This window comes from Myotis myotis, unplaced genomic scaffold, assembly GCF_014108235.1.
Source record: "Myotis myotis isolate mMyoMyo1 unplaced genomic scaffold, mMyoMyo1.p scaffold_m19_p_17, whole genome shotgun sequence".
Taxonomy (NCBI): domain Eukaryota; kingdom Metazoa; phylum Chordata; class Mammalia; order Chiroptera; family Vespertilionidae; genus Myotis; species Myotis myotis.
In genome coordinates this window covers 6,673,986-6,688,627 of record NW_023416321.1, presented here as the reverse complement: position 1 = coordinate 6,688,627, position 14,642 = coordinate 6,673,986, and the positions used below count along the sequence as shown (strand labels likewise).

At 36.2% G+C, this 14,642-nt stretch overlaps 1 protein-coding gene across 7 annotated transcripts in view; it reads right to left on the bottom strand.

Annotated features, from left to right (window-relative positions):
• The window catches only part of ABCA5 (ATP binding cassette subfamily A member 5), a 60,485-nt gene that overhangs the window by 18,809 nt on the left and 27,034 nt on the right, over positions 1-14,642 (bottom strand). For 6 of the 7 annotated variants that reach the window (XM_036339209.1, XM_036339206.1, XM_036339210.1 and 3 more), the window contains 9 exons: positions 13,348-13,438; positions 13,013-13,152; positions 12,011-12,130; positions 10,548-10,749; positions 9,308-9,477; positions 6,707-6,834; positions 6,145-6,282; positions 4,093-4,206; positions 881-1,051 (listed from right to left, as the gene is read on the bottom strand). In XM_036339209.1, the coding sequence (XP_036195102.1) occupies positions 881-1,051; positions 4,093-4,206; positions 6,145-6,282; positions 6,707-6,834; positions 9,308-9,477; positions 10,548-10,749; positions 12,011-12,130; positions 13,013-13,152; positions 13,348-13,438 (1,274 nt within the window). The remainder of the gene's footprint in view (positions 1-880; positions 1,052-4,092; positions 4,207-6,144; positions 6,283-6,706; positions 6,835-9,307; positions 9,478-10,547; positions 10,750-12,010; positions 12,131-13,012; positions 13,153-13,347; positions 13,439-14,642) is intronic. The other variant, XM_036339211.1, reaches the window with a different exon arrangement.

The window sequence follows — 14,642 nt, the reverse complement described above, 5'->3', positions numbered from 1 at the left end:
ATAAAAGCCTAATATGCAAACTGTCCCCTCAACTGGGAGTTCACCGGCTCACTATGATGTGCACTGACCACCAGGAGGCAGCACAAAACATGGCAGGCATCGACAATGCAGCACTGGCAACAGGTGGCACTGGAGGTGCTGCCAGCCCTGTGGGGCCCTCATGAGTGGGACTGTGGCAGGATGGTGGAGGTCAGCAGGTGGCGCCAGGCCAAGGCGGGTGCGAGCAGGGGCCTGAATGCCCCAGTGATTGCCCCGCAGATGGTGACCAGTGGTGGTGGTGGGGGGTGTGGCTGCTGCCCAGCTCCCAGGTGCTGAGGAAGCTGGGAGGGGCCCAACGACTCAGGTGGGGGGGGGGTGCAGGGGCCCAGGGGCTACCCAGGGCCCAGAGGTCAGCTGGAACCTGCCCTTCCACGCCAGACACTTGCGCTTCGATTGCCAGCCAGGCCGAGGGACCGCACCCGTGCAATAATTTCATGCACTGTGCCTCTCTCTCTATATATAAAAGCTAATATGCAAAGTGTCCCCTTAGGAGTTCGGCCAGGAGACCGGGAGTTCAATTGCTCACTATGACGTGCGCTGACCACCAGGAGGCGGTGCGGAATGAAGGAAGGACCCGGCCAGTAGCCGGCAGCCAGAGAAGGAAGGTCTCAGCTGGCAGCTAGATGGCCCCAATCAGCCCTGATTGTCAGCCAGGCCTAGGGATCCTACCCATGCACGAATTTCATGCACTGGGCCTCTAGTATACAATGATTAAATAGGAACTGGTTCTACTGTCTATAAAAATATTAATATCCAGCTGATTATCATGTTTGGAAAGACTTCATTTTTTAAAGTAGTGTTTTATTTACAAATAGAATGAGTACAAATAATGTTAACTTACCACAGAAAGAAACTTTACAGGATAAAAATATAATCCATAATGAAATGCAAATAAACTTCCAAGCATCAAAATAAGAAGAATAAAAAAAAAGGGGATATCAACAATAGCTTGCCCAACCCAATATGCAGATGGCAAAAGACCTGAAAGTTTAAGTTGAGTATAAGCTTTGATCTAAAAAAAAGAAAGGAAGAAATTGATTATAATTTTAAACATTTTGCAAACAAACAAAAATTTCTAGCAAATTATTGCAGAACTCTTAATTTTACATCAACAAAACAATAAAAGTTTATATTATAGGTTTGTAGGTAATAAAAGCCCTCCTTACAAATAATATAAATTCCCTTAGGATATTAATTTAGATCATTATTTCTGAGATATAACAATACTTCAATAAAATCTTCAGAATCGGGTTACAGCAGTGCTTCTAGGAAACACAAAACTAAAATAAAACAAAGGTTGTTGGGGTTATAGCTGTATAATAGTGATTCTATATCACAGTAGTCAAAACATGGTTGCTTGTGAAAATACATGGAAAGGTGTGTTTTAAACAAGAAAAGGGACTCTCACTTTAAAAAACTGACCTTTTATGAAAACATTAATAAACTGCCAAGTACCCTGTGGGTTTACATAGGGCTTTCAGCTTAATTGTGAAATTGCACAGATAATGCATTAAAAGCTTTTTATATACTCTTCTGTAGCACCTACAACTAAAAAGCATTTTCATGAGCACTAAGAGTAACTTAAATGATGATAGTTTTTCTAACTCTCTAATGCTCTCATTACTTAATTTGAATTTTAAAAATCTTTTACAAATCCAAATTCCCAACAATTTTATTCAGTTGATTCTGTCATCTACATAAACATCACTCCTAATAAAAGTATTATATGAAAGAAGTAGCCAGAGAGTAAAGTGAGGGAAGCATGTAATATAGAGTTAGGACGAAGAGGAGCCCGGCCAGCGTGGCTCGGTGGTTGAGCGTAGACCAAGAGATCATGGTTCAATTCCCAGTCAGAGAACATGCTCAGTCCCCACTAGGGGGCGTGCAGGAGGCAGCCAATCAATGATTCTATCTCATCATTGATGTTTCTATCTCTCTCTTCCAGTCTGAAATCAATTAAAAACAAAAAAAAAGAGGAGAAATGATCTTTCTAAAAAGGACTTTTGTGTTCAATAAATTATAACAACTATACATTCCAATATAAGTGTAAAAACATAAACCAAGTCAAATATAATTATTTTAGATAATCCAACTGGATACTGTTGTTATTCATACATTGCTGGTGGGAATGTCAAACAGTATATCCACTCTGGAAAACAGTTTGACAATTTTTAATAAAACTAAACTTTCAATCACTATACAACAGAGCACTGTACTGTTGGGCTTTTTTACTCTTGGACATTTATCACAGATATACGAAAACATATGTTCACACAAAAACCTGTACACAAATATTCACAGCAGTTTAATTCATAATAGTAAAAAACTGGAACAATCCAGATCCACATCATAAAATACTGCCAAGCAATAAAAAGAATGAAATATTAATGTGTGCAATTTGAATGAACCTCCAGGGAATTATGTTGAGTGAGAAAAACCAATGCCTAAAGAAAATATGCTGTGATTCCATTTAATCATTCTGGAAACATCAAAATTATAGAAATGGAGAACAAATTAGTGGTTGCCAGAGGTCAGAGAGGGGGTAGGGTTGGCATGTGGGCTTGAAAAAGCCACAGAAGGGATCTTTGTGATGACAGAACTGTTCTGTCTCTTGATGTCAATATCCTGGCTTTCTATTGTACTATAGTTTTGCAAGATGTTTTTATTGGGGTTAAGTGGATAAGGGAACGTAGATCTCACTGTATTATATTTTACAACCAATATAAATCCATAATTACCTCAAAATAAAAATCTGAATTAAAAACCATTTAAGTGGAAACAAAAAAGAAAAATGCAATTGTCTAGTAAGTTTTATCTTTGAGTAGTAGAGATTATGGATAGTTTTTATTTCCTTTATACTTTCCTATATTTTCTAAATTAGTATAATGAATATGTGTAACAGAAAAATTGAGTATATTTTTTAAATGTCTCCTGAGACACGTGTATTAGTTTTAGATGAGGCTTAACCTCATTATTAGTCACACTGTGTAAATTACTTTAGATAACGAACTGAACTGAACTAAGAACTGAACTAAGAACCCAGAGAATGAGAATTTTGATTAGAGGAGTAAGAAAAAGACAGTCTCAGCAGAGTGGACAAGTAGAAGGCTCTGACTGTAAAAGCTCAAAAACTGTATAAGATCACCTGCATCTATCTGCTGGATAGAGGAGGTTAAAAAGAGAAAGGAACAGAAAATGTGAAAGAAAACTAAAAATCCTCTGTACACAGCAATTTTTTCTAGGCCCTGGTAATGACAATAATTTTCAAGCTTTTTCTTTTTTTCACTTACCATCAAATTAAATGCCTTATACAACCAACACATTCCATTAAAGGTTAAAGGGGAGTGCACCAATTAAGAACATAAGGATCACAGTCAGCTCCCACATCCACTACTGAACCCAGATGAGTCAACCTGCACACATTCTATGAACGAGGTACCTCCTTCCTCCGTTTCCTGACCTATAAAGTGGGTCACATAAAACCTCACAAGGTTGTAAGAATTAAAGGATGCAACTTTTAAAGAAGATGGCAAGGATTTGAGTAATATAGCTATTACTACAAGATAGGGTAAATGTAGGTTTACAGTTGATTGTATAGAAAATACAAAATTAAGAATACAAGAATAAACTGTGTTTCATGTACTCACAACTGTAAACCTCCTTTGCCCCACCCTGTATTACTGTAATTATAATAAATGTATTTATACTCCATCTTCTTACTCCTGAAATAAGTATACATAAGTCTTGTACTCATGCAAAATGTGTCTGGTTTTTTTTAAAATATATTTTTTATTGATTTTAGAGAGGAAGGGAGAGGGAGAGAGAGAGAAACATCAATGATGATAGAGAATCATTGATTGGCTGCCTCCTGCACACTGGGGATCAAGCCTGCAACCTAGGCATGTGCCCTGACTGGGAATCAAACCATGACCTCCTGGTTCACAGGTCGACACTCAACCACTGAACCACGCTGGCTGGGCCAAAAGAGGTTATTTTTTAATGTGATTTCTTATTAGCAAACTATACTTGTAATTTTTTTCACTGAGTCATTACCTTATGATTCTCTGCATTTTCCATGGCAAAGTAAGGTGGCATTGCAGTAACAATGATTCCAAGTAAAGTTGCTTGAAAATACAGCTCAATTTTAAAAACAATGTCTGTAATTTCCTGAAAAACAACCGTAGAATAAGAAATGGAACTGAGAATCATTTGATACATTTTAGTATTTTCTAAAAGATTATCAAAATCTCTGAAGAAACACATTAGGATAACCATCCTAGGCATAGTCTATATCCGCGGTTGCCAGCCTCTCGGACCTCACAGACCACCGGCGGTCTGCAGACCACCAGTTGGCGACCACTGGTCTATACAAAAGAACAGATGGCCAAGTTAACAGGCAGTGAGCTACCAACTTTGCCACTTATTAAAAAGCTACCAGATCCGGAGCAAATCACTGTACTTCCATTCTCTTATCTACAACACAAAATAATAATACGGCATATAAATTAAGCTTCACCATTTAATTAAAAATAAAATTGAAAAGCAGTTAGCATACCCACCAATGGCCTTACGCAATCAACATGACCATCTCAGAATGATGTTGGAAGCCTTCATTAGGCTGCCTGGACTGTAAGCCAGCTGGGATCTTCACTCCCTACATTTCTCCAATGGGAAAAAAGTTGTACCCAAGCTCAACTTCCTAGGTAACCAGGAACTTTTGTCCCAAGCAGGGGGGACTATATTCCCACATAGAGGTCCCAAAGGACCCTCATTGCTCCAAGCAATGATGGAGTACGCCACACATTTCTTTAACATCTCCTTCCCTCTGTCATTATTATTACTGCCCCTGAGTTAACTCAGATGCTCCATCACCTCTCATCTAAGCTACTTAGTAAAAGAATCTCTGATTTGATTTTTTTTTTTTTTTACTTTCTTCCCTCCACAATTCTCCAAACAGAAATCCCTCTCTACCCTGGTGCCAGTGAAATTTTTTTTTTTAATCCTCACCTGAGGATATTTTTCCATTGAATTTTTAGAGAGTGGAAGAGAAGGGCAGAGTCAGAGAGAGAGAAACATCTATGTGAGAGAGACACATAGATCAGTTGCCTCCCATACGAGTCCTGACCAAGGCTGGTATCAAGCCTGCAACTGAGGTATGTGCCCTTGACCGGAATCGAACCCAGGACCCTTCGGTTCATGGGCCAACTCTCTATCCACTGAGCCAGACCAGGTAGAGCACCAGTGAACTTTTTAAAATGCAAATTTAATGTTACTTTGTCCCCATACCTATGTATAACTATAACAAGAGGAGTACTAAATTAATCTTCCATGTGATTTCCATTTAAATATGGCAAAGAATTATAGCCAACTAAAAGAAGTTTGGGGTGTATATTATATAATCATAAAGAAAGAAAGCAGATTGGGGGCAAACTGGGGCTGGAGGTAGGGGAAAGAGGGAGTGATGAACTAATAGGCACAAGGGGTTCTTGGGGGAGTGATGAAATATAAAACTGATTTGTGGTGATAGTTACATAACCCTATGAATATAATGAAAACCATTGAGTTGTACATTTTAAATGGGTGAATTGGAAGGTATATGATGTACATCTCAATAAAGCTGTTAAAAAACAGTGAATGGAACATGCTATTACAGAAAGATATTAGTCCATTTATTTTTCCACATATAAAAAAACGAAACATAGGGACTATGAGAAAATGTTGAGTATTTTTCTGGAGACAAGTTCATTTTCATATTTCTAACCAATAGTCCCACCTACAAGAATTGCTGGGTGACTTCTCAAGGTTCTTTCAATATACCTCAGTAACCAGGTTTTAGCTGAACAATATTCATTTTAAGATTATCTTAACTTGTCTATGATTAATATAAAAAATACTTAAACTTTACAAAAATGTCCGCACCATCATAGAACACCTTGATCCTAAAGTAAACTAATACTAGGGACTCCTAACCCCAGATGTAAACCATCTCCAACTCAAGTTTTACGAGGACTAGGAGATGTCACAAGATGAACTTCTTCACATTTTATTATTGTACACACACACACACACACACACTCTCTCACTCACAGTTTTTAATTTGCTTACTTGAAAGAATGGGGTATTCCAGACCTGGATGCTTTCAGTCACATTTAACTGATAAAGGTAGTAGTTACTAATGATATTCATCAATACAGGCAAAGCATAAACCATAGTACTGTTGAAAACAACTGTAAATACATAGTCCTACAAGTAGGAAAAGAGAGACTTATTACATACCATATGTAAATATATGTAAATATAAATGGATATATTGTTGCTATATACCAAGCTTTTCTCATCCCCAAAGCTAATTCTCATTAACTGTACTAAAAGCTACTCAGCAAATCATAGAAATTATACTCAATGACAAAGACAACCTGGTTTGGAATCTACAGATATTTTGAAATTTTAAACAAAAATGTAACATAAAATTAAATTCCTTTAAGCTTTATTTATTGGTCACCCATCAGGGCACAAAATATATTCTAAATAAACACAGCTACTATTTCCAAAAGCAAATTCTAATTTCAGCCTAATGAGGCCAAATTGGTAAATGATTAATTTTAGAGGAAATATCTTAGCCTTTCATAACAGTCCAATGGGTATTCCTCCTATATGTTACCCTTACCTTTTCCGAATGCATCACATTTAAAGCTGCACTGTGGGGAGCAGCAGACACATAGTCACTGTCATTAAACATCGTCACCATGATGTTCTGGTTTGTGAAAAAGGTAATAAGATCACTGATATCTGAGTCTGATGTTAGGGGAAAAGCAAATAGTAAAGAATCAGTTCAAATGACAACAGATATAGGCTTTTAATAACCCTGGAACGAGCCCCCCTCTTCCTTAAAAAGTATTTTATCTTCATTGGCTAAGACATGACTAAGAACACTGGCTCTGGACCAGTCAGCCTGAGCACAGAACCTGAAGGTGACTGAGCAACTTTTAGCTGCTGCTACTGCTAAGACTATTACTCACACTGAAATTCTATCGTTCCTGAAATTTGGTTAGTGACAAGAAAATCCACCTGGCAATTTTATGTATCAAGATAACCTGTGGGCTTAGAAAGATAAGAAATCATGGTGTGAATTTCAGGAACATTGCTCCTTAGAGGATTCCTGTGTGCCCCAAACAGACAAGTTTTATAAATGCTGACTGCCTTAACTACCTTAAAGCAAGAAAACACATAATCAGGTCTCCAGCTACAGTCTTTAAATTGTCTGGAGCCAAGGGAAAAACTAAAACCTAAGTTTAAAATTCATACCAACATGCCTGATAATGAAAATATTCCATTATCACAATAGCCAGGACTCAAGGAGGACAAATGTGACTTGGATAACAATCGAAACCAATCAAGGAAAACACTATCAGTAACTAAGCAGTATAGCAGGGTGGATCAGGCTCAGCACCAAACCTGAGTGTCAGAGAATAGTGATCTTGCTGAGACTACATTTATTCCTATCTTGTGCTCTAATTGTTCTCTCATCCCCAGCTTGCCAGGGCGGCTCTGTACTCCTGAGGAGAGAGCTGCTAGCATATTATAACTGAAGGAACTGTATCATCTGTGATACAAAAAGCTTTGCAAGGAGGGTAAGATACCAACCAATATTTACACACAGAGAAGCCAGTGAATCCTTAAGGAAACATGGCTTTATTTAGGACCAAAAGCAAGGCCTAGGAAAGTATGGGATACATGTGTAAACAACTCCAGAAATACCGAAATATTAACAGAAGGAACAAAACTTTGGAGATACTAGAATTTCTGCCGAACAGTTGAGAGTGAACTGAAATCAGAAAGATTTTGAGATACATGTACAACTCCCAAATATACAAAAAATGTCACAACATCAGAGTATAAGGCTCCATGCAGTACTATAATTTAGCAACATGAAATGTATATTAAGGCCCAAGAATCCTAATAAAAGAAAAAATTGCAAAACATAACACTTTCTATTCAAAAGTAGTTTTCTATCACTACATGCATTTTTCTTCCGAAAGAATAAAAGTTGCATAATAAACTGAAAACCAGATTTTAATAGTGATGATTTTAAGAGTAATTTATAATCATCTCCAACTACGATTATTATTTTAAACCTGGGCAAAGTTCTTCAGTGAATAGTGAATCAACAGGAAATGTACTAGTCCTGGCCCAGGTGGCTCGGTCGGGTGTCATCCAAGACACTGAAAACTTACCATCTGATTCCTGGTCAGGACACATGCCCAGGTTTGGGGCTCAAAGGTGTGCAGGAGGCAGCTGACTGATGTTATGCTCTCGCATTAATGTTTTTCTCTCTCATCCTCTCTCTCTCTCCCCTCCTTCCTCTCTCTGTAAAAATCAATAAACGATTCTTAAAAAAAAAAAAAAGGGAAAGGTATTAGAATATAACTGAAGTGCTGGGAGATGTTAAACCTCAAAGAGTTTATAAGTATAGAAAGGGTTGTATGAAATGAAAATTTCTAACATATTTCAGCAAGATAAGCAAGTGAAGAGGCTATGGTTTGCTGTAAGTTTGCCAGTTAGTTAATCTCAACTTTCTCTTCAAGACCCTGGGGACCACAAACTATCTTTGTACATAGATGTTGCAGAAATAACTGATCATATATGAATTAATGTTTGTTGGAAAGCAGAATCCTACATCAGTATTTTTTATTCTGCCCGTTGTTCAGGCCATATGTTTTTTAAAAAATTCTTTCATATTTGACAATTATGTGATAAGAATGTTCAATAGCAAATCCAAAAATATGCATTACAAATGTAATGTATTTGATTATAAATATTTACATCTAAGGTCCTTTTTTCTTAATTTGAATGTTTCAGATAACCCTTAAAAATTTAAACATTTCTATTTGGTAGATAACTTCATAAACATTATATGCAGTAACTCTAAAGAGGGTTTTTCAAATTCTGAAGTTTATTTTGCTCATCATAAATTATGAGATGAAACATGCTGCTCTGAGAATAATGTTTCTATTATTAAAAAGAAACTTTTGTGATTATAAGCTATATAAGTTAGAATGTTTTTAAAAACTGTCACCTATACTTTAACCAAAATTTCTTACCTGCAACATATTGCTCAGCATTAATAAGGAGTTTTAATTTGGATTTGTGCAGACAGAACATGCCTTTACCTTTCATACATTTCTAAAATCCACATCTCTGACCTATATTTACCCCTCACCCCCGTGCCCCAACCAACACACATTCACAGACCTTCACACACTCTCACCAGTAGAATTTTGAAGAAGCAGACTTGTTTTATATTTATGAGGTTTATCTCCAGGTTTTAGGAAATACAAGTCTGGAACAAGTTTGATCGGAACCACAGCACTTTTAAAAGAGCGATGCACCAAAAACATAAAAATCTGGACTGCAAAAAAGATTAAAAGCAGAAGCAACCTGAAAGGAAAAAAAATAATACAGTTCAAGGTATATTAATATGTAAAACTATTTTTTAAAATCTTCCTTCACATGTTAGTTAAAAGGTACTCATTTAAAAAAAGAAAGAAAAGGAAAAACTTGAAAGGTAATAGAATTTCTATTTCAGGACAATATGGACAGAAAGTCAGCAGTCAATGACAAAATTAAAAGCTATAAAAGTGCATTTTAGGTCACACCACTTATATAGGGTATGTAAACCTGTTGTTACAACTTTAAAGAACCAGAAGTTATGTCACATTTACACCTCTATTCTCTTGAAGGAACTAATACCTGTCCTACCTCTATTCTAACTACTTACTGTCCTTATATTTTAGAAAATGTACGATACAAAAATATTTTACATACAAGAAAGATGATGAAAATACAAGTGAAATTTTGAATGCCTCAGATCTTTGAAACGTCATCCTAACCACATTAACTCCCATCGTTCCTCTACAGGCAAAGCAAGATGGACTGGAGTCCGTGATCAGGATCATCACTTGCAGCTGATCTGCTACATAATTTTATTACCCATTCAAAATGCCCTTCTACCTGGAAGGCAGACATCCTTCTATCTTATCCTGCGAAATAGCTCTAGATTATGTGTAACAAGTATCACAAGTGAGTAGAGAGAGCTTGGATTATCATGCTTTTAACATTTTTCATTGTCAGACACCCTATTATAAAAAAAATCTATTTACTATAAATATTAGTAATAGATGCAAAAACAATTGTGAAAAATATGAATGCAGAGTAAAATTTAAATGCAATGACAGTAATTCAAAAATTACACAACTTGAATATATTATGTCACTTCCTCACTTTATAAATGAGACCAAAAAATGCTATTTTTTAAAAAAGGGTAACGCTCTAATGGTATTCGATAAAATTACTGTAAGCATATTTTTTCTGACACGAGAAATTAGTTTTAATCTTCCAAAACTACGGAGATTATTTAGATATGTCTATATTTTAAAAATTAAGATGGTAATAAATCCAATTTGTACTGTTCAAAACAACGCATCAGGCAGAAGAGTGATTATACTTACACTGATCTCACTGATTTACTTTCACGTTTCAAGGTTTGGAAATGGAACTTGGCTACTGTATACACCTGCTGCTTCCACAGGCTCATGGTGCTCACGAGGGAAGCCTTGGTTTCAGAAAGCATGAGTAAGCTCTGCTCCATTTCATCAAAAGATTTTGAATCCATTTCTTCCTCAAGTGACTGCTGAGTAAATACACTATAATCTATTTGCCAAAACGAAAGGATAGAACATGATGATCTATTCCTTAAAATAACGAAAATCTTTCTGAAGCAGGTAAATGTTAAAGCAGCACACATTTGGCAGTGATGTAGGTCAAATGGAACTCTCATATTCTTTGGCAATATTATTAAAACTGAACAGATGCATAGCTTACAGCCCCAGAAATTCTATTAGGTATAAACCCAACAGAGATATGTACATATGTTCACTGAAACACATGTAAAAGAATATTCTTAACTATCACCCTATCCAGAACTGCCATAAAGTGGGAAGAACCCAAAGGCTATCAAAAGTGATAAATAAGTTGTGAAATATTCCTGTAATAAAATAGGATAAAACAATGAAAGTAAACAAACTACTGTCCAAATACAGTAGTATGAATCTTACAATCCTAATATTAAGTAAAAGAAGCCAAACACAAGAGAGACATGCTATGAGTGATTTCATTAGAGCAATGATTTTCAACCAGTATGCCACAAGAATTTTCTAAAACGTGCAAAACCTGCCCGACTGGTGTCGCTCAGTGGTTGAGCATTGAGCCATGAACCAAGAAGTCCCAGGTCTGATTCCCAGTCAGGACGCATGCCAATGTTGCAGGCTTGATCCCCAGTAGGGGGCATGCAGGAGGCAGCCGATCAATGATTCTCTCACTGATGTTTCTATCTCGCTATCCCTTTCCCTCTCTCTCTAAAAAATCAATAAAAACATATTTTAAAAAATAAAACATGTAATACATGATGACTGTCAAATAAAAAAAAATGACAACACCAATACAACAATAGCCATCCAGAATGAATGAATCAAAATTATACCTATTATTTTGTCAGATTGGTAAAAAATATACTTTTCGGTATGCCACAGTAATTAATTTGTGTGCCATGAGATGAAAAAGGTTGAAAATCAATGTATTAGATCAAGAATAGACAAAACTAATCAATGAATACAGAAATCAAGGTGTTATTTTTATAACTGACTTAATTTCAAACAGATAAAAAATAATAAAAAGAGATGAAAAGTGGCTTCCATATGAGAGCCACAAAGATGACTTTTGGACTTATGCTACATTGTAAAAATAAGTAAACATTTAAAATTTGAAGAGTGGCATGGAGTAACGCATAAACTAGTATTTACATACAACCTGGCTGTCCGGGCATCCTACTATTTCGACAGTTTAGATGAATGACTTTGTAAGATGAACAAGTCTAATCCCTCTCCCTAAAATGTATTGTTACTTTTGTTTTTACCTGCTTGGTCTATTTCTGCTTCAACTTCTAGATTTAAGAATACATCTTCCAAAGTCGTCATGGAAACACCATAAGAAATAACACCCAAACTTGAATGAGTGTCTAGAGCAGAAAATAAACCTGAAAGATATAAAAGAATGTTGTATAGTTAAGCATACTGTCATGAATTATTCTGAAATATTGTTTTAAAATAGGATGTGTCTAAATTTACTCTGCTGGAACAGTGGTCCCCAATTTAACATTCTTATAAATTACTAAGAGCCCCAAGGAATGTTTATGGAAATATATGTGTTAGATATTTATCGTATTATAAATGAAAAGAAATATTTTACAGGACAGAATGACAGGCAGGGTACATTAAGTTGGCATAGGTAATTCAATCCAGTTAGTTAATGATTCTGTTTTATTTCTTGAAAGAACCCAATTAAACTAACAATAAATTTCTATCTGATTATGAGATAAATGCTATGAGAAATCTGCATAACACATGTACAGTAGTAATATCCTTTTGGTTCTTAAGAGGTCCCTAAACAGATATAAGAGACTGAGTTTCAGTTCCACATTACAAAGTGAAAAACTAATAAAATAACTCAATGGTTTAACATATAATAATGTATTTTATCATGAAATCAAGAAAAAGGGAAAAGAACTTGAGGACATACACAATTATATATGTGGTATGTATATATATGTAAGTGTATACACACACACACACACACACACACACACACAAATCTTATTCTGAAGCCTACAAATAGAGCAATTTCTTTATTTCTTGACAACAAAGCAAACACAATTATTTACCGAAGTTAACATACTACAGTTTCTTGCATGCTGTTTGTAAAAGAGAGAAACATGTGAGCTAGTAGCATTTCTGATTTTCTAAAACAAAATAAAGTAGAAACAGATTATTAACTCTGGGCACCTGGGAGCATGTAAATATCACACAGAAAAATTAAGAGTAAACTAACAAACCCCCAAGGAACTGCAAGTAGGTAATACCTGAAAATCTGTCCATGTCCTTGAAAGGCAAGCTATACACAAGCTGTTGGTCATTCTGCTGTAATAAAGTAGCTCCAGGTACATGTTGTTTAACCAGAGAAGAGAGAGATTCTGTGGCACAGTATCTGTCTATGTACATGCTAGAGAAAACAAACAAAAAAAAAACCGTAATTTTTTTATGATTACTTAGGCAATAACCAAAAAGTAAACTCTGAATGCTTTAAAGTGAGTGCCAAAAAAGTAAAACTGTCCAAAGCACATTAGGGCAAGCCCTAAGTATAACAATAGATCAAGAATATAATAAAGAATAGAGCCAATAAAGAACGGATAGATACCTCAGACGGTAGCCAATCCCCCATTTACTTTTGAGAAACATTGAGGAACCAACACATTTCAACATTCCTTGTGATATTACAGCTTTCCTATCTGCAAACAGAGATTTGCATTTCAATTTTTAAGTTAGTAACAGCATGAATAACTGGCATTCATATTGTATGGATTACTATGTGAGAACCAATGTATTAGTCAATTAAATTATCACAACCACCTTATGAGGAAGGCACTAGATTATCACCACCTGCTTTTTAGACGAGACCACTGAGGCAATGAGAAACTATACAATTTGCCCACATTTCACATATTAAATGACAAAGCCGGGAATTGAACCCAACCAGTCTAATTCTTGAGTCTATTTTCATAATACTGCTCCACGTATTGCAGACTCTTCCTAAGACTTACTATGCAAGCACTTTCATGATTTCCTTAATCAATAAAGAAAAATAATTTTTGTAAAAAGCAACAGAAACAAAATGTTAGTTGTTTTAGCAAAGATGCTACTGAAAAAAAGGAATGACATGCCAAATTCATTAGATTATATTATAAGCAGAAAGAGGTTGCTCTAGAATTTCAAATTCTTGGACTTGGTCAGTTATTAAAAATGTGTTGAATTTTTTCATACATGCGCTTGTGTTGAGAAGTGTGCAGAAACCATTTAATATAGCAGGCCTGGAACTATTATTCTTAGAACAGCCTGCTTACAATGTTGGGGCCCTTTAAACTGGAGTCTGGAAACACGGATTTTAGGAGTGTCCCCACCATCCCCAGAACAGATAAGGGTGCTCTCCGTACCTAAACTTCACAAACAACGTAGATTATACTGCACATCTGCTTTTGTCCTGGGAATCTGTAACTTGGGCACATGCTAGGCAGAGGGTGCCGATGTGACCAGTGCCCAATGAATACCTTGGGCACCAAGTCTCTAATGAGCTTTCCTAGAAGACAATTCACACGTGTTGCTAACAATTCACTGCTGGATAAATTGGGCACATTCTGTGTGACGCCGCCGTGCGAGGATTCTCGGAAGCTTGTGTCTGGTTTCCTCCAGACTTTGCCCCAGGTGCCTTTTCCTGTTGCTTACTTTGCTTTATATCTGTCAGTTTCATGGAATATATGCATGAGTGTTGAGTCCTACGAGTTCTCCCGGCAAATGATTAAACCTTGAGTAGTCTGAGGGCCTCTCCAATACAAAAATACGTAACTTTTAAAAGATGTTTACACCTTTCTGGAGAGCACCAGCTTCCTTATTTATTCCTTAAAATTTGACTCCTCTAAGTCCAATCTCCCAATTGGC